The sequence below is a fragment of the Pteropus medius genome, unplaced genomic scaffold, assembly GCF_902729225.1.
Source record: "Pteropus medius unplaced genomic scaffold, Ma_sr-lr_union100, whole genome shotgun sequence".
Lineage (NCBI taxonomy): Eukaryota > Metazoa > Chordata > Mammalia > Chiroptera > Pteropodidae > Pteropus > Pteropus medius.
The window spans coordinates 3,542,308-3,568,970 of NW_024347791.1; the positions used below are offsets into that span (position 1 = coordinate 3,542,308).

Here is a 26,663-nt window from a genome sequence, read left to right on the forward strand (position 1 = left end):
GCAGAGGGAATGCAGTTAGCATGAATATGATGGCTAGGTGGAGGGCCAGGGGAGGGAGTCATTGGGAGGGAGCGCTTTATGAACTATATCAACGTCTAACCAATGTACTATATACTTGAAACTAATTTAAGTAAATAAATAAAATACCCTTGCAAATAAGTATTTAGTAAAAGTGGTAAGGATTAAGAAGGAGACGTGTTTGATAGGAAAGGAGGGGTTGTGAGACGTGAGACCTGAAGAGAATGTTAAGGGGATAAAGGAGAGAAGGATCTAGAAGGAGGAGAATGCTCAGAGACCCTCTGGAGGGAGTGGAGAGAGTTAAGCCCCCAACCTCCCTATGAGGTGCCTCTCTCTAAGGTCAGAATATTTCGTACCATTTCCTGTCTCCTGGAAAGAAGGACCCACCTTTTCCCAGCTTTGGAGAGTCTTAAAGGGACTTCCAGAGGCTGTGGCTATGACCGAAGGTGACTAATTCCTCAAAAAAGAAGTGCCCTTTGGTGATAGGGTGGTGATTTTGAATCTCACCTTGATTGCTCATGGGGGCCAAACTGGAGAGAAGTATGTCAGGGGCGTTTCATTGTTCCAGTTAACATTTGAATGAGAACCTGGGGGCGTTTCATTGTTCCAGTTAACATTTGAATAAGAACCTCGGTGTTTCTTTGCATTGTGAAAGGAATGTCATAATAAAAAACTAGAGCGTCCCTCCGAACCAGGGCCTCCTTAGAACTTGGAAAGCCACCTTCTCTGTCTTTCCCCGGCATCTGAATAGCATGCCCTACTTGGGCCCCAGAGGATGGGCTTCTTGAGAAATTCCTCGTTTTCTAATGATCCTGAGTCGTATCCTTTAAAAGCATGTTTTTGCTACCTACGAGATTAAATAAAGTAAATGAAAAGAGCATGTCAGAGTCGGGCTCTAGGCAACTGAATGAGGCCCGTGGCTTCCAGTAGGGCAAATTGAAATGTTCCCTGCCTTTCTCATTTCTTTCCCCAGCCCGCCCTGGTTGTGGCGACTGAATACAGCATGTGCCTAAGTATCTACTCCTTGTTTGCATGGAAATAGTGCACCAATTGGATCCCACAGCATTTCCTTCCTCTCCTGACAGCTCCTGACAGCTTGAATTTTTTTTTTTTTTTTAAAGTGGCTTTGATAAGAGTCAGGGCCAAATTATTAAATCACCAGGGTGACCCTTTCTGTTCATCAGCCGCTAATGAACTTAGAAAATTGGGATCTCATCTGGCAGACAAACTCATTTTGTTTGACACACAGCTTAAAACTATTTGTAAACAAGAACAAATTGCGGTGTGTGTGGGTTTTTTTTCCCGCTCCAACGGGCCCTGTGATCGGTACACGTGGGTTTTCGAGGTTTTTTTTCTCTTTAAACGTCTAGAGGTTCGTAGAAACAAAGCATTGGGTTTCTTCCTGTCTTGGCTGCTTGCATTTGTGTTGGCTATCGGCCTGGGTGTGGACCTCGTACACAGCTGGCGTGGTACATTAGAAGGCAGGAAGATGTGCATGTGACCGGTGGCTTGATCAGTTACTCGTCAAGTGACTTTATTGAATTAACATCTTTGTTACCCCAGTATCCTGATTCACAAAATGGATAGTTAACAGGTAAAATGATGACAATATATTATCATATATTGTATATATGCTGTATATATATATATAGCAATATATTGTTTTCATAAATATAAACTGTATGTAAAACATCCACATATGTATGTACACACACATATACATATAAAATAAAGATTTATTTTGTGCTTATTAGTACCTGCAATTATCTCCTGAAAACAGAACAGATTTCTTTGAGGGTAGAAAGTCACTTTCATTGTAACTTTTCAACATATTTTTTATTTAATCGGGCATTGGAATACCTAAACTCCGAAGTCGTTTAAAAAGCAAGTAGAGCGTTAAACATCTTTACCTTCAGTTTTTTCTGTTCCCTCAAATTTAGAAGAAAATTCAGAAATTCTTTAGTTAACTGCTGGGGGTTCCCACTCTATAAACAGGAAGTATGGAGGAAAATAGACGTTCAGGAGTCAGATTGCCGAGTTTATATTCTTGCTCCATCACTTACTGGCTGTGTGACTTAAGGTATATTACCTAGTTCCCCCTTCTGTAAAATTGGTATAGTAGTACCTAATTTACAGGGTTGGACTTCAGTAAGACACTGTAGATAAAGCACTTTAAATGCAGTGCTTGGCACAATGATACTTAATATGACAATATACTACTATGACTAGTAATATTATTGTTTTATTCATTGGCAATAAAGCAATTACTGCAATTGTTAAACAAAACAAAAAATAGAGAAGGTTTCTAGTTAAACTGACTCTAGTGGGGCCCTCAAAGGGGACTCGCCGAGTCGGTGGTCCCTGAGGATGGATTGGAGGTCATGTCCTGAGTCATCATGCACAAAAAGAGGATAAAAGAGAAGAAAGTGAAGGATTGTCTTAGAGGTTCAATATTGATCGGTTTTACCAACTTCGAAATCTCCTTCTGAGCACGTAAGTCCTCCCTTTCATCCGTCCATGAAAGAAGACGCTGATCTCCGTGCCCCACCCCTTCTTGCCCTGGCCTTCCAGCACAGCCTGGTGATCAATAGCCACCAGGGGATTTAGAGCCATCTCTCTACAGAATCATACAGTGGCACTAGCACTGCCTTTGCCTTGTTCACGACCATGTCCCCTGTCCCCAACTAGGTTGTTTCTCAAATGCATATTTGTTTAAGTTAAAAGACACAGCCTTCTGCCTGGAGAACCTCTAGTGGCCACCTCTTCTTCCTTTCGTGGTAACTCATTTCTCAAACTTCTCACTCGTTTTCCATCCGCTGGCTCTAGTCCGCCTTCCTATACATCTCATACCGCTCTTCTAAAGTTGTTCTTTTCTTGAAAAGCGAAGTCCTTGTTTACAGGGAGTCGTACTCTGACGAGAGAGATCCAGGCCCAGCTAACTAAATATATTTTGCTAAGTGCTGTGACAGGCGACCTGGAAGACAGGTGTGATCTTGTATTGTGAAATGATGGGAGACTTAATATTATATGTGTGAACCAGAGACAATGGGCATTTATATCATAAGATTATTGTGTAGATTAAACCAGGCAAAACGCTATAGTGTCTTGTCTAGCACGCTTATGTCTAGAAATTGCTCAGAATAAATAAGGGTGATTGGTAGAATCTTTTTTTTTTTAAACTTGACTATTTCGATAGGGACCAATCTGTGTTATCAAGCCCTGGCTGTTCTGATGTCACTGATTATTTTTTTAATTGAGGTATAATTCACGTACCATAAATTTCACCCTTTTAAATGTACAAGTCAATGGTTTTCATGTTCAGTGGTTTTATATACTGAGTGTATTTACAAGATTATGTTACTGTCACTACTATTTAGTCCCAGGATATTTCATTGCCCCCAGAAGACACCCCATACTCATTAGTGGTCACGCCTCAGCCCTTCTTCTTTGAGTCTCAGGTAAACACGTTCTATTTCTATGGGTTTGGACTGGAAGATGCTTGAAGGTTTCTCTCTCTGCCATCTTGAATGCTTCCAAGTCATGAATCTTTCCGTGTTTAGGTCTGATAAACATTTTTAAAAATATGTGTTGATTTGATGAAGAGGAGGAAAAAAATATAACTGAAGCAGCAGAGCAAGAAGATAAGAACTCGGAATTTAGACTTAATTTTCTCCTTTGCTCTCTGGATAACTTTGGACATGCCATCCTGTTGTCCGAGCCTCAGTTTCGTGAATTCGGATGATTTGTGTTAGGTTAGGCAATTGCTCCCTCCCCAACCTCACTTTTAGGGTTAAACTCAATGATTTTGAGTTGTATGTGGGTGTATTTGCTTCAAATATGTGCTTGTTGAGTACATTCCTGCTCTCAATAACCCACAAAACCAGCATTGCTTGCTTTTTTTCAGTTTCAGTGTTCTATATAAAAATAAATATATTGAGTATATGTATTTGTGTGTGTATAAAACGGTGGCATTTTTTTTTCAGGCAACTGTCTTGTGAGGATTAATGAGATAATTTATGTAAATTACTCAACACAAGGTTTGGCACTTAGTAAGCACTGCATAAAAATTCTTTGCTAGGTGAATGATGGGTTACCCGGGGTAGACCAGTTGACGTTTGCCTGTGTAAAACCTGCTAAATTGGTTGTCCCAAATGATCCCAGCTGGAAGCTTTTTTGATGTTGGGATAAGGCCTCTGATATCTGCTTTCTTTCTTTCTTTGCCTTCACTGGTTTGTGGAACATGTCAGTGTGAAATTATAGATTTGGAAAAACAAATGCTGTGAGAGGAGCAATTTACCTTATCCTGCTCTCTTCAAGTGGCATGGGAAATGAAAAACGTCCAAACTAAGACAAATTTATTGGATACCAAAACCACCAGGCTATTGATTCTTAAAGCCAGACAGCAAGGTTATGAATTGGGTGATAAAAATGGAAAGCATTTAGCTTGACTTCTGAGATGGGGACGGCTTTGTGTGTTATCACAGCTATTGGGTTTTCTTGACAGCGCCACAACTAATGAACTCGCACTTATTAACTAGGCTGTTTACTTTATGTGCTGCATCTGTCTAATGTGTTGTGTGAATGAGATATAGCTGAACAATTTCATTTTTTTTTTTTTTTTTTTGTAGAAGCTAGATGCTGGCAATTTAATCTCTAATTTTGAAGGTGGCAGGAACATGAGCTGGAAGTTCTTATCTGGAACTAGAAAAGTAAGAGATTGTTAGAAGCCAGGAATAGTTCTGTACTCTTGCAGAGGGGGGATTTATGTCTCCTGAGAGAATTTGGGACTAAATAAGCAGACGCCGTATTTTGTGTGTTAGAGATCAATTACGGAATCTGCATTTATTTCCATGAAGCCTGGTTTCATGCTGTTTCTCTCACACGGTTAGAACATTGAGACCTGCGGTAGCTTTCAGGCCATCCTGTCCATTCTCCAGCTACCTTGAATCAGCCCTGCTGATCTTTGACAGGTGACCTCTGGGGACTGGGCATCTCTGACCTCATAGAACTGAAATGCTTCCCCCTGACTTTCTGCCATGTGTGCTTTTCTTTCTTGACTTTTGCATGATGATGAAGGTAACTGTTAAGGGATGAGTTGTGTCCTCCCAAAAATTCATAAGCCGGAGTTCTAACCCCCAGAACACGTCCTGATTGGGAACTAGGGTCATAGCAGATGTAATTAGTTAAAATGAGATCGTACTGGATTAGATTGGGTCCTGATTCGATATGACTGGTACCCTTATAAAAGGGGAAATTTGGACCCGGACACGAACATAAGGAGGATGCCTTGTGGGAACTAGAGATGTGCTGCTCCAGGCTGAGGGACCAGCAAAAGCTCAGAGAGAGTCTATGGCCATGCCACCCTGAACAAGCCTGATCCTATCCGATCTCGGAAGCTAAGCAGGATTAGGCCCGGTTAGTACTTAGATGGGAGACCACCTAGAAGACCAGGTGCTGTAGATATAAAAAATAAAAAATAAGGGATTGTATGCTGACGAGGTCCTTGCAATATGCGAGATCAACCAAGGGTAGCCTCGCCTAAAGAAATGAAAAAATAATAAAAGCTCAGAGAGAGTCCTGAAGAAGAGCCTCTTCTCGTGCCTTCAGAGGATGCGTATCCCGCTCACAGCGTGGTCTCGGAGTTCTGGCTCTCAGAGCTATGAGACGATACATTTCTGCTGTTTCAGACCCCCCATTTGTGGTCCTTTGTTACACGGTCCTAGGAAGCTAATACAATAACCCACTAAACATCCGATGCCATGAAAGTATGATTATTTATGAGAGGGGAAAAAGCAAAAGGTGCATTGTACCTTCTTACCCCCTTTCAGTTCTTTTGTTTTTTAATGATCAAACTGTCATTGAGCACTTGATTAATTTTCATTGTAGAGTTGCTCTGTGCCAGGTAATAGGCTGGGCACCCTTCCGCCATGTTTAGTTTTGGTTCTACCTGCTACGATGTGTGTAACGTGGGGCATGTGATTTCACCCGATTGAGCCATGGTTTTCTTATGTGCGTGCAAATATTGGGAGTCTTGAGAAGATTAAATGAGATGTAAATGTTTTCAGGTGTCCACCGTAGAGCCAGGCACAGAGTAGACTGTTGCTACTGAGAGACAACAGCTACTGTCACTTGAGTGCCCTAGGTGCCAGGTTCTAGAAATGTAAAATCATTATTAATACTAAAGATACATCCTTATGTGCATAGAGCAAAGAGATTCAGAGAACCTAAAGAAAAGCCATTTTTATCAAACAAGGACGTGTACACAAGTGTTCATAGTAGCGTTATTCACAGTAGCCAAAAGATGGAAACAACCCAAATGTCCATCAGCTGATGAATGAATGAATAAATAAATGTGGTAGGTCCACGCAGTGGATTATTATTCACCCATGAGAAGGAATGGCACAGTAATACATGCTAGAACATGACTGAGCCTCAAAAACACATTAAATAAGAGAAGCCAGACCACAGAAGACCACATATGATATGATTGCACTTATATGAAATATTTAGAATTGGTAAATCCATAGAGACAGGAAGCAAATGGATGGTTGCCAGGGGCTCTGGGTAGGGGAAAATGGAGACTGACTGCTTAAGGGGCATGGGGGTTTTCTTCTGGAGTATTGTAATTTTTTTGCAATTAGACAAAGGTGGTAGTTGTGCAAGATTATTAATGCACTAAATGCCACTAAATTGTGCATGTTTAAATGGTTAATTTTATGTTATGTGAATTTTACCTCAATAAAAAGGAAAAGCCCTTCTTGTTTAATTGCAAGGGTATTTATGTGGCCTAAGTCAAGGGCACATTGAACAGGGGTTAACATGTATGACAATTGAGAGCCATCACGCAGTATAATTCGAATACCTGGAAAGCAGGAGGCTCATCAGCATGTACTCTTGACTCTTGGGGACTTTTTAGGACCTGCGGCAAATAATGTTTCTGTTTGTTTAAATGGGGAATTTCCTTCATGACACTCTCCCTCCTGTGGCTTTGGTGACACTGTGACTTTTCATTCCAGCTCATGACTAGGACTGAGTCACAGGCCATCTCCAGACCAACTCTTGGAGAAGGACAGTGACGCTCTGACACACTGACACCAGCTGTGATTTATTCCCTGCTGCTGGAGGTCCCATCTCTCAGCATGTGCTGCTTCACTGTCCTGGTGTGTTCGGGCTGTTACTGTAGCCTGGGTGGCTTATAAACAATAGAAGTTTATTTCTCACAGTTCTGGAGCCTGGAAGTCTGAGATCAGGGCTGGGTTCTGGCGAAGACCCTCTTCCGATTTGTAGACTGCCAACTTTTCCTTGTATCTTCGTGTGGCAGAAAGAGTCCCTTTGATAAGGATACTAATCCCATTCATGGGAGCTCCACCCTGATGACCTAAGTATACTTCTCAGAGACATTACCTCCTAATACCATCATATTAGGAATTAGGATTTCAACATATGAATTTGGGGAGAATACAAACATTCAATCCATTGTACCCATGTATGGAACAAATTAACATGTGGCAACAAGAAATGTCCCCCAAACCAAGGACATTGCTATTGAGATGGTCCCCAGCTGGGTCTGCCACCAGAAGCATTTACATTGGCCTCTGGGCTGCACATTTACCTCCTCCTAAGCCGGTGCTCACACTGGTTTCAGAGTTGTTAGTTTTCTTAAACACAGATGCTATAATTCCTGCTCAGGAATATTCAGTAGCTGTCCAGGGGCTGCAGAATGAAGTTCAAGTTCTCTACTTAGCATTCCAGGTTATCCTAGTCTTATTCCCTTGCATACATCAGCCTCCTTATTTGACTTTGGAAAGAGTGGCTGGTGGCCATTCCCTGGTCCCAGGCCTGTCCTTACTCTTTCTCTGGTGGTTCCCTCTGCAATGGATGACTTCTCTTTCCTCGCCAGCCTTTTGAAATTGTGCCATCCTCTTGGGCTCAGCTCAGATGTTTTCCTCTGAGAACCTTGTCTCTCCCCATTCCTGTCTTGTGTCCATGGTCATGGTGTCTGTGTCCGTATGCCCTCTGCACTCTCAAAAGGCTCCTCAAGGGCAGATCAACTCTATGGCTGTATCCCCAGCCCCAAGCTCCATGCCTGGAATGGAATGTACGCCCAGGGAGCACGTGCCACGTGGACCGGGATGAATGGCAAGGAGTAGAGAAAAGGGAGAGACATAGTTGCTGCTTTTCCCCATTTGCTACAAGAGATGTTTACATAAAATCTCCATAGGCCTTGGAACGCGGAGGAAAAATAGACTCTCCAAGTTAGACACATACTCCTCCAACGGTCGGGGAGACTGGAGTGCATTTTGCAGTATCAGCCCTTGTTAAATGCTTAGGAGTGTTTGCTTAAGCAGAATGAAAATGGGAGGCATGCCTGCTTAAATCATCCCTTTCCAGAATGAAAATCAAAAGGACAAAGACCAAAACACTCTCCGATGGTGGCTTCACGGGTAGCCTCGTGGATGTGATTAAGAGCTAATTTAACATTCAGAAGAAAAACATAAAAATCAGCCTTCCAGAGCTGTAGTCTGACCCCAGGAAAAGTGCACATCCTCAGGAAAGATCAATTTGCATTAAAGATTTGTTTGGCAATGCATTGTTGAGAGAGGTTAATGCTGTAAGTGGAAATTTTTGATTGCTTCTCGATCTTTTCTCTGTTTTCGCTTCTCCACCTGTGTCACCCCAAAGAGAGCGCCATGCCAGAAGTGACATTCACACTGCCCGCCTATTGACATCTCTATTAAATTTGAGTTTCTGCCCTTAAAAAACAGAATCTACGTTGTATGGTGTAATATAAGGGATGGAAATTAAGAAAAGTACTGGGATGCAGATCAATACCTTCCACTTCCGCGGGCCAAGGGAGATGGCTTTGGAGTAAATGATTTCCACAGCGAATTTACTCTTCTTTCCTGGCATGTACCTCATGGAAACCTTCTCTGAGGGACGGTGGGGACTTAGACCACGGGTGTTTAACCTCAGCCCTATTACCATTTTGAACTAGATAATTGTTTGTCGTGAGGGGTTGTCCTGGGCCTTGTTTATCAGCATCCCTGACTTTTACCCACTAGATGCTAGTAGCACCCTGTTCTCCCCAGTCTTGACTATCAAAAATGTCTCTAGATATTGTCAAACGTCCCTGGAGTAAGGAGACAATCGAGGATCTCTGTCTTAGAGGGTCACCATGTAGATAAGTAGGAGCTAGTCCAGTAGGCAGCAAGCAGAAAGGCATGGCAACCTTCGTTCGAGGCCGCTCCAGCGTTGGGACATAGAGCAATGAGGTCCACAGGAGTCAGATCATGGAGGCCGTTAATGCCACACTGAGGAAAGCACATCGGATTGAAGTCAGAAGTCTTGGGGTTAACCCCAGGGCCCCTCTTCCCAGCTGTGTGACTTGAGTCACTTAGCCTTTTGAGCCTCAGTGCTCCTATCCATCAAGGGAAGTCCTACAGATTGGTGGTAAAGCCTGAATGAATTAAGACCACATGGAAGTGTCAGTATGACACCTGGTACCTTAGCTGCCCAGTGAATGTTGTCTGCCCCCGAGTCTACACCCAGTTAAACCAGTTCTCTCTGGTTCCAGCACCACCCGCACAGGCCGTTTATCCAGCCTGTATTACTGCTCAGCCTCCTGGGTTCTCTGCTTCAACTCCTTTCTCGTGACCGAGACCAAACTTTCCTAAATGGGACAATGGCTTAGGAGATATTTAAACTTGTACTGTTCAGCACTGTGGCTTTTGAGCACTTGGAACCTAGCTAGTTCAAATTGAGGTGGGCTGTGAATGTAAAGCACACAGTGGCTTTCGAAGGCTTAGAATGAGAAAAGAATGTAAAATATCTCAACATTTTATATTGATTATATGTTACCATACTAATGTTTTAGATATGCTAGATTAAATAAAATATGTTATTTAAATTAATTTCTTTCATTTCTTTTTACCTTTTTTAAAGGCGGCAATGGAAAACAGGATGAGTTTTGTAAGAATAGCTATTATCTTGTCCAAGGAAGCGTGTTGATTTTTCAAGAGAGAATCATTTCTTGTTACTAAGTTTTGATACACTTTGTTTCATGAGGCAGTCTCTTTTTAAAGAATGAGAATGGTTCTTTTACAAAAAGCAGTAACATATTGAAAAATGCATAGTTTATAATAAAAATAATAATAATGATAAAGCATGGTTTATTTTTTTTTTTCTTTTGGTAGATGTCAGCATTTCTTTCCTTTTTAATAGTTCGCTCTTTACAAATACACAGCGCCTCGAGGCAGGAGCAGGGCGCAGCCATATGTTAGTTCCTTCACCCCCTTTGTTACGGATTGAAATGTTTCTGTCCCTTTAAAATCCCTGTGTTGAATCCTAACCCCCATGAGATGGTGTTAGGAGATGGGTCTTTGGGAGGTGATTAGGTCGCGAGGGTGGGGCCCTCATGAATGGGATTAGCATATAAAAGGCCCCAGAGATCTCCCTCGCCTTTTCTGCCCTGTGAGGACACAACTAAAAGGTTGTTTATCTCCGAACCAGGAAGCCAGTTCCTCATTAGACACAGAATATGCCAGGATTCTGGGACCTCATAGCCTCCAGAACTGTGAAAAATAAATGTTTGTTGTTTAAGCCACTCAGTCTGTGGTACTTTTGTTCTAGCAACCCGAATGGACTACGAGGCCCTTCTCCCTGATTTGTGGACATCACAGCAAGGAGGCAGTTGTGTCTGTGTCATCCTTAGAATTTGATTGGCTAAGCAGCTAAAATTCAACTGACTCGTTTTAATGTTGTTGACACTACTACAACATCTCACGTTGCCGTGCAATCGTATTTTCGATTTCATTTGATCTCCCTCGATCCTTGCAACAACCCTTAGCGCTTGATAATGCCACGGGCTATCCCCAAAACAGAGGGGAGCCTCCAGAATATTGAATGACTTGCTAAGGTCCCATAGCTGATGTGCGGAGCCCAGGTCCTGACCCCTGGTCCTCTACAAATGCTGTGAGGCCCATGTGAAATGAAGGCGTGCCTTGGGGTTTGTTTTTAATATAACAGAAACAAGACAAGGCAACACTCTGAGGCTGCAGGTAGCATGCTCTAATTACAGGGTTGTGTGAAATGGGTGGTTGAAGACTGGACCGGAGACCCTAATGAGGCCTCTGCCCCTTCATCTGGGACATCACAGTGGTTCTGAGGGCAAAAGGACACGTTTCCGTGAAGCAAGAGAATTTGACTTCGCGGCAGGATCAAGACAAACTAAGTTGTCGAGAATGGTCCTTAGCATCCTTAAAACACAATGAACTCCAAGTTTTCATTGTTTGTTCCAAAGCATATTGCATGTGGCTTTTCCTCTTGTAGTTCACATGATCAATTTTTAAACAGTGCCTTCGAGGCCAAATGCCATTTTCCAAATGAAAAAAGAAATCCGGAACTCCAGTTTGACAGGCCAAAGGATCATCCGCAGGAGGGAGATGCTTTGGGGCCTGATGTGCAGAGAAGAGACGGAGGGAGGAGGCAACCGCGGGACCGGCCTTCAGAAGGGATGCTCCAGGCTCGGAGTAGAGGCCAAACGCTTCTTGTGTGTGTTTCCCTGCGGGGCAGAGGAAGGAGAGAAAGTACCAAAGCGAACTTCGCAAGTGACCTCCAATGTAACAAAGAGTGTCTGGGGGACACGTCATTGCCACAGGGACCTACTTGAGGCAATGTGAGGATTTTGTTTCTCATATTATAGATGTTGTACAGTCAGACAGCTAGTTGGTAGGCTTCAGTTAAAAAAGGGGTTTTCTGAAACCATATTAGCATGACGGCAAGGTACTTGATGGCTGAGGCTCTCTCAGCACCTTCATTCATTCATTTGTTCATCGATTCATTCAATGAATGCCTCCTGTGTGCCTGGTTATACACTGAATATAAAGCAGTCATGGTTATTTACCCAAGTGGAGATTGAAATCTAATGGGTGAAGGAATCATTAAATAAGTAGGTCCTTGTAGGCACAGCCAAGAGTTTAGGATTTCAGGGCTGAGGGGAAACATTTAACAATTTCAAGTGTGATCTGAGTGAGGAGGTTACTGTAGGAGGCACAAACATGAGACAGTGGTGGCTTGGATTCATATAGTGACAGTAAAACTGGAGAGAAGTAGATGTATTATTGGGGAGAGCGCATGTTTTAGAGGTAAAAATGGCAGATTTGAGGATGGATAGAGTTGACACAATGAGACAGGTGATTGGCGTGAACAGCTTGAAATGTCTGTGTAGTCACGTGCCACATCACGATAGACCACAGATAATGATAATAGCAAATAGCAAAGCTCACATTTGTTGAGGGTCCTTCTGCTATAGGACCTGTCTTATAAGCTCAGTGAGAGTCAGTTCTTTGCCTCCTTAGAAACTGGGACAGCACCTTACAAGAAAGGTTTACTGGAGACTGGATGGCAGTGTATGACTGACAGGATTCAACCAATCTTCTAGTTACAATCCATGGCCCAAATCTGATATATGCCCCCTGATTAGTTGGGGAACCTAAGTGATTCTGAAGGATTTAGGCCATTGGGTTCCTTAGACATTTTTTTTTTTTTTGAGGCTACTTAGATTTTTATTCCTTCCTCATGTGCAATGTTTCTAGACAATCCACACATCTCGAATAGCCATGAAAAATCATTTCTAACATCCATGATGCTACTTAAAAGACAGCCTCTGGTGTTGATCAGAGATGTCTGGTGCACAGCGTTCGGAATGTGGGCTTCTGACTGGAGTCTTTCAGATGGGAACCAGGCACCCCTGGGAGGTATAGTCCCAGTTAGGATCCTGCAGATGTTAACTCACCACACCTGGCATGTAAACTAAGTCTAACATGTATGAACTGTACTGTCCGTGCTCAAGTATTTTGAATCACAGCAGTATAACAAGATACGGTGGTGATTTTAAGCTTTTAAATATTTTTAAATTATAAAAGCAATGCATACTCCTTGTATACAATTTAGGAAAAAAATATATTCATGTAATTGAAATGACCCATATCCTATACCCAGAGATAACTTTCAACATTTACACCTTTTTTCATATCTACAATTATGGAGATATTTATACATGTATATACACTTTATTATTACACTAGACAGAAGGATACTTGCAATCATATTTTATGTGCAAATTTGAACCCTCTTGTGGCTTAACAGATCATGATCATTTTTTTGGCTCCTACATTGTTCTTTATAAATGTGATGGTCATTGATTAAGAAAAATGGCAGATGCTTAGGAGGAGAAATTGACCAGCTTGGTCAAGAAATCGGAAGTTGGATTTGAGGGAGGGGTGGTTAGAGATGACTCTTAGATGCCCATGTTAACAGATGGGACAGTCTCTCTTTCCCCGAACAAGGGCAGGTTAGGGAATGATTTTCTGAGGCCATTTGCACATGGTTGGGCTGTAATTTCCAGCCCACTTCCGGTTTCTTCCTTCCTTTTTTCTTCCTGTGTTGACTTCTTGGAGTAACTTCTAATATCAATAGAGATTTTTCTTTAAAATGTGTTTTTAGTACATAGAGGTGTCATTTAAAAGTCAAATCTATGGAGGAATATTTTTTTACCTGCTGAGTTTAATTTCAGGTGTTATCATAAAATGCAAACCTGCTAGACTCTGTTTTAAAACTTTGTACAAATTATGCCAGTTGAAATGAACTTATGCAGATGGAGAGAGGGAAAGGAGGAAAATAAGTGTTTTAAACAGTTTTTTAATGTTATTTAAATATTAATGCCACTTGAGTTCAGCTTCATATACATTCCTACTTTCTCCCGAAGTCTAAATGCATCTATAGCTTTCCAATTATATTTATGTTTATTGTACTTTGGGGGGGAGGGCGGTAATATGTGTGACCCTGAGAAAGAAAATAGTCATAAGCTTCAATACGAAGGATTGAGGTTAGATCAAAATGAAAAGGCCTCGAACAGTCGTCAGAATCAATTACTCAGGGAGAACCAAGCCTACGGTGTCTGTGCCATAGATGCGTGTAATCTTTGGCCAGTTAATGAATCTTTCTAGGCCTTAATTTTCTCATCCATAAAGTGGGGATGAAAAATAGGTTATTTTGAGAATTAAACAAGTAAAAACACAGAAAATTGCTTCATAAATAGTAAGTGCTACTTACTGCAAGTTGTCTTTACTGTCATTATGAGTGAACTGTAAACAAAAAGTGACTTTAATGTGGTACTACCTCCCAAAGGAGATTTGAGTAAGTCCATCAGGTTTAAGTCACCCATTTGGCATGTCAGTGAATACCTATTCATTGGGATGTTTTCTACTAAATTCTATGGCAGTGGAGGTAGGGAGAGGGAAAAACCTAAGTAAGGCTTCTCTTTTGTTCTAGGAAGGGGACGATCACCCTACCATGTGCTGATCCACCATTGCTAGTCACTTATTTGAAGGCTCTCTCACTTAAGCCTCATAACCACCCTTCTAGACAGAGAGAGTAGCTTCTCTGTACGGATGAACAAAATGAAGCTTACTCAGAGAAAGGACTTGCTGAGATCACAGCCTGTCCCGGGTGATATCTGGATTTGAATCCACATCTGTTTAACTGGACAGCCTTCTTCCCCCTTTACCTCTTCTTCCCGAGAGAACCCCAGTGTCCCCTCCATTCTCATGCTCGGTCACTACCTGAGTTTGTCCGTGGGATTGGTGTCTCATGCTTCAGAATGAAAAACCTCCCTAGGGGGAACTTTTCTCAAGTCAACAGTCTTTGTTTAAAAAGATTTCGCGTTTTTGGCTTTATTCTCTTGTGCACACCCTCTAGCCCTGTGGTCTTTCATCTGTTTCAAAAGAGGGCCATTTAGGACAGAGTCAGTGCCGAAGAGAGCCTGGCGTTGACAGCCGGGAATGGCTCCATTAGGTGTTTATTGCCGGCAACTTGCTGAACACAAACTCCTGAAGCTTGAGAGGGTCGTCTTTGGTTAGAATCTGATTCCATTTATTTGTTCTACAGACAATTATCAGGCGCCTGCAGATGACAGGCAACATGCCGAGTCTCAGGGAATGCCAGGGGAGTCTGGGCCGGAAACACCAAGGCTGGCGGGAAAGGGAGACAGTTCAACCAGACCGTTGTCATATGGGGTTTAATTAAGGGTTATGGCAGAGAGAAGGACCCATCGTGGGACTATCCAAAGGGACAACCAAACTAACTATTCATGGACACCCGTTCTTGTGTTGATCTTCTCCCTCTTTTTGAACGTGTCTCAGCCAGGCTTCTGCATGATCTAAAGACCGCTTGCTGCAGACTAGTTAGGTATAGGTCATCTCTACATTCCTCCCCATTCTCAGCACATTTTAATTGTTTCCATGCCTTCTGGACATCTTCCATATTAATGGTAGAAGCTATTGAGATAATCTCGGCTCAGTGTTTTTAGGCTTTCAGCTGTGATTGAGATGGAGTCTCCTGCAGGTGATGCTGTGGCCTATCCAGTCTCCTTTCCTTTGAGTCCGTTGTCAGTCAGCCCCGCGTGCCTCCTGCAGTCCCCTCTGCCTGGAACACGGAAACCGTTCTGCCATCTTGGCTGCACATGGATCCATCAGCAGCGTCATTGTCCTTCCGTGGAGGTTCCTCCGAATCTCAATTTTCACATTCTTGGCATGCCCGTGGATGTTTTATGTTGGTCTCTCTTGATAGGCTGTGCTCTTCGAAGCCAGCCCTCATTCTGGTTTTTCAAAACACAGCAGTTGGTTAGTGCTTGGTACATACGGGGTGCTAACTAAATGCTCCTTTAATAAATGTGTTAGTTCCAGCTTAAAAACTAAACTGTACTATGAAACACGGTTGTGTGTGTGTGCACACGCATGTTAGGGGAAGAGAGAGATCTTTTTGAGTTTTTATCATCCTCCATTTGTTTATTTCTTTTAAAGAACCGTCTCTGTTTTGATAGACTGCAAAACTGCAGCATCATCTCTTGAGATAAAAGGTTAGTAGGAAAGCGTAGACCAGTCAAACGACTTTCAGCATCTACGGGATATTTCTTTTGCAATTTGCATTTATTTACGGTGCTGAGAACTCAGCCCTTCTCCTTTGCTCTTCCTTGACAGAAAGTATTATGAGGGAGGCCGAGGACTCCATGCTCCTGGCAGAGAAACGGCGCTGGGATTAGGGATTGCCACCTCCGAGAGGATGCTGGGAATCTGCAGAGGGAGACGGAAATTCCTGGCTGCCTCGTTGACTCTTCTCTGCATCCCAGCCGTCACCTGGCTTTACCTGTTTGCAGGGAACTTCGAAGGTAAGAAGGAAGCTTTGGCAGAGTGAGAGGGAAGAAAGAGAACATTGTCTGTCCCAGAGTCCTGGGAAGAACCTCCAAGTCATCTAATCTCAATTTGTCATTTTGTAGAACAGTGGATAGATACTGATGCCCAGTCACAGGAAAAGACTGGCCTAGGTAGTTGGAGGGAGTCAGTAATGTAAAAAGAAAAACATAAGCACAGAAGCAAAATAAGGTGCACCTAGATGAGGGGGCATGGCGGAGGTTACACAAATGTTAAATACTAGCTTTGCAGGTCGATCAACGTGTCGATAATGGGGAAAAGGTTGGGCCCTGGAGGGACTACTTAGCTATTCATGGAACCAGACGTTTCATTCATTTTTCCATCTATTCATTTATTTATTCACACATTCAACATGTTGTTGTCACTGTGGCTGTGGCTGTTTAACATCTATGCTAAACCAGGTGCCGGGCATAAGGCGATGGCGGATCTGGACCTTCATAGGACAGGGGAGGAGACAGACAGGTGAACACAGGATTGCTGCACATTGCGATGCGTGGTATGAGGAGGCAAGCTAGGGTGCTGTGGGAGATGGCTGTCTGAGCTGTCAGGCCGGGCTGGGTATAAAAACTGATCGGTCCTGATGGGTTGAGAACAAGAATACAACAGAAGAGTTGCCATCCCCAAACAAATAAAAACAAACATTTATCACCGCCACCTTCCAGAAGTCAGTAGAAAAGACTCACCATTCTTCCAGCCGGCAGTTTCAAACGCATTGCAATCTGTTGCGTATCAAAGATGGTTTTCTAAGCTTCTGGGCAGGAAGGGATGGCAGCATTGATGAGCACACTTTCTTTTTTGTTTTAAACCCCCACCCCCCACACTTGAGTTAAAAGAAAAATTAACTCAAATGAAAAGCTGTCCCAAGGATGTCACTACTGTTGTTTTTAAACATTTTCTTTATGCATAATTTTATTGACAGCTCAAGGCTACCTTTTAATTAGGAGTTCCACTTCATTTTCTGAGATTTGCCCTGAGTTAGCTGGACTGAATATAAACGAGGTAGAACTACATGCCTGAGTAACAAGGAAGGGTCGAGCGCCACACCCCTGTCACTTTCCTGCCCCACACATCCCTGGGGTGGTGGAGCTTTCATCGAAGCAACTAGACAGAGTAAATTATGCTGTGGTGGTGTGGATGGTTGGCTTTTGGCAAAAGAATCATCAGCGGGAGGAGGGTGAGTCGGTGTTGACCCTGGCAGAGATACGAGGAAGCATTCTCCTAGGGTCGGTGGAAGAGCCCTTACCCGAGGCAAGAGGACCCCGGGTGTGAGTCCAGGTCTAATCCACTAAAACACTGGCTTTTAAAGGATTACAAGACTGGTAAGAACAATAATAATAAACAATAATGATGACAATGACAACAATATAAATTACTAGTATTTTGAACATTTCTACCTGCCCAGGCATTATTGTAAGGACTTTTACGTGTGAACTCTTTCTTCACAATACTCCTGCGTAGTGGGTATAGATGCGGAGGGTGAGGCAACTAAGCTTCAGTGATCTGCCAGAGGCCCCAAAGCCGGTGGAGGCGGGGCCTGGGTTGCTGGTCTCCAGGGCTGGGGTTGCTAAGTGCGGCACCATGTTGTAGACCGGGGCTGCCGTGAGGTGGCGGTATTGCCTCTGATTGGCTCGTCTCTGGTCACTCCCCGTCTGGAGACCAATCACTGTGATTGCGGGAGGCTGGGGAGGGCAGCCCTGTGCTTGTTTCTCGTCATGAGGTAGAGTGGAGTTCCTGATACGGGGAGAGGGCTGGCCCCCAAAGTTGAATGGTGCGGTTTCCCAGAGGGGAGACTAGAAGTTGATCTGGGTGGTGGAGAATTCATAACTGGCTGTGCTTAGCGATGGGTTGATGTCAGCTTGAAGGCTGCCTTCCAGCACCATGCCATCTGGCCCAGTCCCGCTGATGGAGTGACTGTGATCCTTGACTGAATAATTTTGTTAGACTACCAGATAGATGATAGGAAACTGGGAGGATCCAGAAAAGACTCTGAAGCAACATGCAGAGACCGGGCGTAGGTACTCTGTCAATACGATGCTCAATAATAAATCCTACCCTTGAGACCAAATCACGACCTGCATTAAGTAGGGGCTGGACGACGAGGGTACATTAACAGAAGTATTCTCACTAGAATGATGAAGGTGACAGATTTCTTTTACTGGGGGTATCAGTCCACAGCTGGCCCACTGCATTTATTTCTGGACGCCATACTTTAAGAACAGTCTGTAGGCGAGTCAGCAGACTTGGGAGAATCTGGGTGAATGACAGTGCCAATTCAAACCTCGTTTCAGGAGAAATAGCGGGAAGAATCGGGGCTGTTTACCTTGGAGAAGCAGAGGCATCGGGTGTACACGATCAGCTTCAGCAAACAGCCAAAGGGCTGTCACCTGACAGAGAAATTAGGACTACTCTGATGGCCCCTGAATCTATAAAGGGACGTGGCGGGGAGCCAGAGGTCTAGCTTATCATAATGAGGATCATGCTGTCCAGCGCTGGAACGAGCTGCTCTGGGAAGCAGTGGAATACTCGGCACGGGAGACGTGCAAACAGAAATGCAGTGTGATGGGAGAGTGTTGAGTGTCAGGTGCAGTTGGACCTCTCACCTCCTGGCCCAGGAACCTGAGATTCTAGAAGAGGCTGTGTATTCATCAGGAGACAGAGGCCACCACGCAGCTCCGGCCAGTCGCTGCTGACATCTGTGCACTTCCCAAAGGGGCTGCGGAGACATTCTTCTCTCTAGTAAAACACAGCCTTGCAATCTATTTATCGACACCCTTGAGTTTTCCGTTTCAGGGCAGGCGGGGCCATAAATAAGGTATGGAGTTGCTGTCTGCTTTCTTGGAAACGCTTTCATACTCTTTGTGGGTCTATTTATTTTTCAACCTGTTTAATTTCAGTGGCTCTCCTGAGAGCAGAGCCTAGAACCCTCCCTGAGATGCGGACGTTTGGTGTTACACAGCATGAAGCTGCACGTGTATTGAGAGCACTAGATGGGTTCAGACATCTCAGGCCCTAAAATCAGCCAGGAGCTGGGTGACATGGGGGCCTAACCACTCCTCTTTCTAGACCATCTTCCCCTATGTGAAATGACATTGTAAAAAAATGAAGCCCACCTATTGGGGGCACTGACATTCTATAAGAGTATGATGCTAAGCATCTGTTGTGAGTTGGAAATGGCCAGAATCTTCTCCATGGGAAAGATGACAGGAAGAAGGAATGACTTCTTGTGATTGGCTTCTGGGTGTAGACCCAGGATCGATGCATAGAAGCGGTAGGGACATGGGCATTTTCTCAGTGTAAGAAAGAACGCCTGTTCTAAGCAGTAGATTTGCCAGGGATTGGAGTCCACCATTGAGAAGGTGATGAGATCCCCATTCCCAGAACTGTTTGCCAGAGGCCACGTGACCATTGGTTAAGGATGCTAATGGGGAGGGACTATTTTGTTGATACTTAACACCCAAGTTGCTAAGTCCTATTTCTTACTTTGTTTCTTCCCAAATCCCCCTTTTTCTCTGCCTTCTCAGCGAACAATCCCAGCTACTCGTCCCTCAAGCTCTAAGCTTTGGAATCGTCATTCTCTTCCATCGTCCGTTCCCTCCATTGTATGGTTGCCACATCCTGTTGAATCTGATCTTGGCGTCTGGCATCTGCATCCTTTGCTTACTCCCTTTCTCCACGGCTGTTCCCCTGGCTCAGCCGTTCATCCTTTGTGATCAGGGCTGACGCAGCAGCTGGGGCCCTGCCGCACATTTCTTCCACCTGCTTGAGAGTAGCCAGAGCTACGAGCTTGATCATAGCACCCATCTGCTCCTTGTGGGCCCCTCTGGCCCCATCTCCTGACGTCCCCCTGTGGACTCGCACAGCCCGGTATGCACTGCCCTCTGTGGCTTCGGGCTTCTGACATGCTGTTCATTCTCCTGGAGACACTGCTGTCCTTTGGTCCTTTTTGCTCCCCTTATTTGCTTGGCTGACTTGGGTCCTCCTGTCTCAGCTTTAACGTGATGGCTTCTCACTCTTAACTCTGTTGGTTTCCTCTGCTACTCCCCCCCCCCCCCACTCTCTGTAGCTTCCTCTTCCACATCGCGACACCTTGTTTTTCTTGTTTATGTAATCTCCTGTCTTCGTGACTGGCTACAAGCATCAGTAGGGAAGGGAGCGGTTCTCTCATGTCCATCCTTCCATCTCTGGTACCTACTACGAGTGCCAGGAGAAGAGCTGGTCCCGAGTGTTCACTGAATGAATGAGTGAAGGAAGAAATGTGCCCTCTTCTGGCGTGGAGCGCCCACAGCTCTCCGTTACATCCTGGATGAACTCCAGATTCCTTATCATAGCTCTGGGGTCTTTCAGGAGATTTTGCTTAGCGTGTAATTTCTTCTTCATTCAGTCGAGTGCCTCATCGAACTCCCTGAGAAAAATCCTGCTTTGCCGCATTTTAAGTTTTGCTTTGGTCCCTTTGCCCAGACTACAGTTCTCTTCTCTACGACCCTTCCTTGCAGCGAACACCTTCAATGCCCACGTTCAATGTCCTTTTCCCCTGCCGTCTGATTCTGTGTGCAAACGTCTGTCGTAGCCCTCACCGAGCGAAACTTTGCCTATCTGGCGTCTTTCTAGCCATTCACCTCTGGAGTTTCTCAAGACAAGAGACTGCTTTATTCATTTTTACCCTCCCAGTGCCTGAGCATCACTGTTAGTGGGAGCTTCGGAAATTTTGACCAGAAAGGATACTGAGGGAAGCAGGAGCCACTGGTAGGCAAGGGTTCCGCCTCATGCTCTGAGCATCTGTAATTTTGAGACCTCAGGGTAGGGCACCACGAGCATCGCCTTCCCTCTGGTCGTGACGTTAATTTTGGAACTTGAGTAATTCTGCTCACACACACCTCCATGTGAAAGAGATCGTGCCTATTATTTTCTACCAGTCACCTTTTCTCATGGGCACGTGAGTTTTATTTGTGGGATGTGGTTTGGTTTTGTTCCTGTCAGGAAAATGGCGTTCAGCTGTGATCGAGTTACCAGCACGTGGAAAAAGTGTGCTTTTCAGCCATTTGAAAAATTCTTCACACATGCTGCCCTCCAAAAATTTATAAGCAGCTCTGTGTGGATGCTCAGTGTAGGAGCTTCGGGTGCTCGGGGAGGTGGGCTAGGGAGGGTGCAGGGGTTCCTTCAAAGCACGTGTCTTCAGAGGATGCAAAGTCTGAACATCTAAGACCAGTGTTATGGAGAGGCACGGTATGTTCGTTTCTGACCTGATTTCAGTCCACGCCCACATTTTGTCATTTCTGAAGCCTCAACTCACTGTTCGCGCCGGTCTTGTCAACATAAACTGGCGTGAACGGTTTGAGGGTTGTCGTGATCAATTTTAATAGAGAAATGGGGTCCTGACATTTGACGGTTTTGAGGAGTTGCAGTAAGAACCAAGGGGTTGTAAGTTAACACGTTTTCTTTGCTTTATCATAATAGGGGACCACAGGGCACGTGAAGAGTAGGATAGGGGTGGCGGGTGGTCTTTTATTCAGGTAGAGCTTGTCCAAACATGACAGACTTCCTGGCCTTGCATGCGTGTCCCCAACCCCGGAGACTGAGCTGGCAGGTTGGTGCATTTAGACCGTGCGAGGTGCTAGTGAACAATTTGCTGAAGGTCTCAGCATCCCCAGACGCTAGACTGCATGGCAACTTTGATGGCAGCCAAGCCATTTTGCCTTCTTGCCAATGGCCCAGATGTATCACTTAATACAGATGTTATGGGGTATGAGAACACAGGATGCTGAATGCACAATGAATTGGGGAGTATATTTTTTTAGTGGATCAGAAATGAAGGGCTTTCCTAGCTACTGCTTAACAGCTGCTAGTGCTGAGCTCAAGCACAAGCCCACAAAGGATGAGAATGTGTGAGGAAGCAGCTGTAAATGGTGCCCAAGCCACAGGGCACAGTTGTAAATGGTGCCCAAGCCACAGGCATGTGCCTGTGGCTCTTGGGCCAAAAAGTGTCTCGTTAAGGTCTTGGAATCTGAGAGGGCAGTTGAAAGCTATCATAGTTTTACCTGGTTGTGAGATGGTTGCTAAGGTGACCTCTGGTTTTTCGATACCCAGCTTTCGATCTTAAGCTGATGTCGGTGGTCCTGCTGGGATGGAGAAAATGACCTTGATGTATCTGTTGGCTGAGTTGCTTGGAGATACTCACGGCAAAAGCCTTGGACCAGGCGCCAGGAAACCTGGTTTATACTACTCCCAGCAGCCACCTTGTATGGGTTTCCCGTAGCAGCTGTAACAAATTACCACAAATTTAGTGGGGGCTTAAAAAAAGATTATCTTATAGTTCTGGACGTCAGGAATCTAAAATCGGTCCCATTCGGTTTTAAAGCTAAGATGTTGGCAGGGCTGGTTCCTTCTGCAAGCTCCAATGGAGAATCTATCTCCTGGCTTTTTAAAATTTATTTATTTTATTTTTTAGCTTCTAGAGGCCACTTGCTTTCCTTGGCTTGAGGGTGCTTCTGTCATCTCCAAGGTCAGAAGTGTAGCATCTTCCACTTACTTCTTTTTACACATTTATCTTCTTTGCATTGATTAGACAGTTTTTATCGAAAAGACTTTTATTTTTTAGGCGCCTCATATCCATATGACAGAAGCAACACAATAATGGCCCGTGGCAGTTCTTATGTGCACATCCCACGCTCAGACGTGCTGGTGTGCAGTTTGGGTGTTTTTTTGTTGAGTTTTAGATGTTCAGCTTATTGTTTCGAGGGGAGAGATCTGGGGACGTCTCTCACTCCACCATGTTTCTGACGTCACTTAGCTTCAAATTACTTTTTCTGATTCTGATTTCTGCTTCTGTTATATCTCCTCCTTTGACGTTGATCCTCTGCCTTCCCTCCCATAAGGAGCCTTTGATTACATTGGGGCCACCTGAATAATCTGAGATCATCGTCTCATCTCAAAATCCTTAATTGTATCTGCAAAGTCTATCTTGCCATGTAAGGTAACATTCACAGGTTGTGGGGATTAGGGCACGGACATATTTGCGGGGGTGGGGAGGTGCTTTATTTGGTCCTTTCCATCTCTTCCCTCTTCTCCCAGTCCAGTTCTCCCGCATCCCCTCCATCCTATTGTCCTTTAGAGACAAAGCAAAGCGGGTGTTGTATCGCCTTCGTTCTTACGTGGTTATCTGCTCTAGGATCTGCTTTTGGTGATTTGACATATAAGCATCCAGCAGGACTTACCACTCATGGAAAAGGCATTGTACTCAGATGTGTTGTTCTGTTCAAACAATTTTAGAGCATACTACTCGTCTGTATTAGGTTCTAATCAATAACCAATGATATAGGTTAAGGTTTTCTGAAGAGAGAGCCCCAGAATTTCTCATTGAGGGTCCTGGTCTTCAAGTGATTTCATTTGTTTTTATTTCAGACACCAATTTAACGAAACGAGGTGGGGATTTTGTTCAGAAAGACTGTCGATGGTCGAGTAGGTCTATTTTAAGTAAAGGTTAGCCATTTGTATAACTTTGGAATACTCTTTGGTGTTATCCCCTAAATATGAGCATATCCTAAGACCCATCGGGTGTAACTCCAGCCATGGAGAAATGTGCACACCAAAGAAAAATGTGTGTACATTTGCGCAGAAGATCTGTGTGAGAATGTTCACATCAGCATTATTTGTAACGGTGCCAAACAGGAGACTACTGAAATATCCATCCACAGTGAAATAAACAACGACCGGCATATTTATATTAGTGAGGTACTACAGAGCAGTGAAAATGAATATAATCACAGACGAGCAAAAGAAGACACATAGGACTCTATACCATATGATTCCAATTACATAATTACAGAAACAGGCAAAATTTAGGGGTAGAGACTGGGGCAGGGCACAGGGAAGACATTTGGGTGCTGGTAATTTTTTTAACCTGTGTGAATTATACAAGCATGTTCACTTTGTGACAATTCAAGTTTTCACTTATGATTTGTTCACTTTTCTGTATATTATTTAAAAAAACCCTATGCAAATCTTGATAGTTTTAAATAAGTATCTGATTTTGAAGGGATTTTATGGGTTTTGCATTCTTAAATGAGAGGAATTTTATTAACCTTTGGGATTTTGAATCTATGTCACTGTTCAACTTTGAAATTCAAATGCTTTTTAAGCATGAAACTTTTCTTTTGGGATAGATGTTGAACATTTCTATTAAACCACGTTTCCTTTTTTCTTTCCTGTTAAACCTCCCCATTTGGACACATATTCTCCCTGTGAGGGTCTGATGATAGCACTGACTTCACGATCTGAAATTTGCTCATAGAACCCTAATTCCAAAAGAGTGTTTCCATCAATTTAAAGCAAGACCAGGACAGGCACACCTCGAGATATTGCAGGTTTGGTTCCAGACCACCCCCCCCAATAAAATGAGTATCACAGTAAAGGGAATGGTAATCATGTTGCTGGTGGAGAATCTTGTCTTCAATTAAAACAAAACAAAACAAAACACACGTTTGTGAAGCGCAATAAAACGAGGCATGCCTGTATTCCTGCGAGAGCTCTAGCAATGACATAGCTCCAATTAATATTAAAGCAATATTATTTCTTGATATGGACACCAAGCCACATTAGATAAATGTTCTCATCTGCATTAGTCAACGAACATGCATCTTCATAAATTCCACATGCCTAGAAAAGAAAGACTTTTGGAATTGTAGAAGATATGGGAACTGGGAAAGGATGTGTATTATTTAGCAATAGGTTCTATTTATAGCTTGTTAAACAGAAATTGGCTACATCTGGCCTGCAGTTGTATCGGATTTGGCCTGTCCACTACATTTACCATTTTTGAAATGATTATTAATTAAAAATTGGGAGATTGCATATAAAAGTCATGATTTCTGGCCCAGACCTTGACGTTATCATAGCAGTCATCTGCAGGAATTGGGTAGTAGCTGTCCCTTTGCAGAATGCATGGCCGCCTGCTCTAGTTTGTCACAGTCCCCATCCTTCCTTACCGGTTGGTCCCTGTGTTATCCCATGAGCTGTTTTATTCAGAGCTGCGTTGAGAAGAAAGGGCTTCTGGCATTTGCTTATTTTGCTTGTTGACCTTGTCTGGCTCCGTTAGACTTTGATTTTTGGACCTTTTTGGCTCACTCTCTGCCATGTGCCGAGCTAAGGATTCTGCATACATCATCTCATTTATTCCTCCAAACAGCTTCACACTTGTCCCACGGTATAGATGAGGAAACAGGCTCAGCGATGTTGAGCTCTTTTGCTAAGGTCGCCCAGCCATTTAGGGAGCCTGCATTCTAACCCGGGCCTCTCCCGAAAACGCTCTGTAGATTGCTATCTTCCTACAACTCGCATATAGAGAAACAACTAGTGGATGACATTTGAAAGTCAACTTGCTCAGGCTTTTGATGAGGACAAGACAAATCCTGAGAGAAGAGAAAAGGGGCCATCTTGGACGAGAAGGCAAATCATGTTCTGTGGCTAGCAGGATTATTATAAGCCAATAGAAGCAGAAAATTCGATTAGTCCTCTAATGCAATTTGCATTTTGTTTCTGCCAGAGACTCATGCAATTAAGAACAGCAATGGACATTGGGAATCATCTAGGCAGGCTTAAGCCTAAGCAGATCAAAACCTTTGAAAATGACACAAGGACTTTATCTAGGACAGGGGCTGATGGGGGAGAACATGTCCCTAAATGGCAGGTGACACTATTTAAATCACAGAGACAATAGACAAGTTACTTCACATCCCTGCAGGTCAGTTTCTTCTCCATGGAAAGGGGGATATAATATTAGCTCATATCCTTGTTATAGAGGCCATAAAGTACCGATTATATAATGGCAGTCATTCAGTAAATGTTAGTTTTCTTATATTTTCCTAGCATGTTAGAAGGTCATCCTGGGAGGGATAAAAAACATCACTCACCCGGTCTAAGGCCCCCTGAGAAAACAGGCCTAGAGGACTGACCACACTAAGCTCGCAGCCTCAGCCGCTGGTGTCATTGGAACCACCACCCAGATAGTATCACCATTGGGTTCACCGTTTGTAAAGACAAAAGATGCATGTCACATTTATTCATTTCTGTCCATTCCTCTTTCCAGACATTTGCAGCATGCCCTTTAGGTGTTGGAAAGCTGGGGACAGTGCACCTGTAGCTAATCGTGGACCCAGTGGCTGTGTTTGGAGAAGATTAAATTATTTCACCTAGATGACCTGTTCTGGGAACTTAAGAGTAACAAAGAGGAAAGGACCTTTTTCTCTGACGTCAAGTCGAATCACTTCTCTAACAGAAGATTCGTCTGAGGGCTGAATCCGCACATCTGGTTTTCATTCCCAAACCTCCCCTTAAATGCTATGTCCTTAGCCCAGTAGCTTAACCTCTCTGAGCCCACATTGC

The 26,663-nt window shown here is 43.8% G+C and overlaps 1 protein-coding gene and 1 pseudogene across 5 annotated transcripts in view; both read left to right on the forward strand.

The window, feature by feature from the left end:
* LARGE1 (LARGE xylosyl- and glucuronyltransferase 1) overlaps positions 1-26,663 on the forward strand; it is a 489,641-nt gene that overhangs the window by 107,968 nt on the left and 355,010 nt on the right. For all 5 annotated transcript variants that reach the window (XM_039877849.1, XM_039877848.1, XM_039877847.1 and 2 more), the window contains one exon: positions 16,056-16,243. In XM_039877849.1, the coding sequence (XP_039733783.1) occupies positions 16,138-16,243 (106 nt within the window). In that variant the 5' untranslated portion in view covers positions 16,056-16,137. Of the gene's footprint in view, positions 1-16,055; positions 16,244-26,663 lie in introns of those variants that run through there.
* On the forward strand, positions 5,364-5,481 carry LOC120615198 (uncharacterized; annotated as a pseudogene).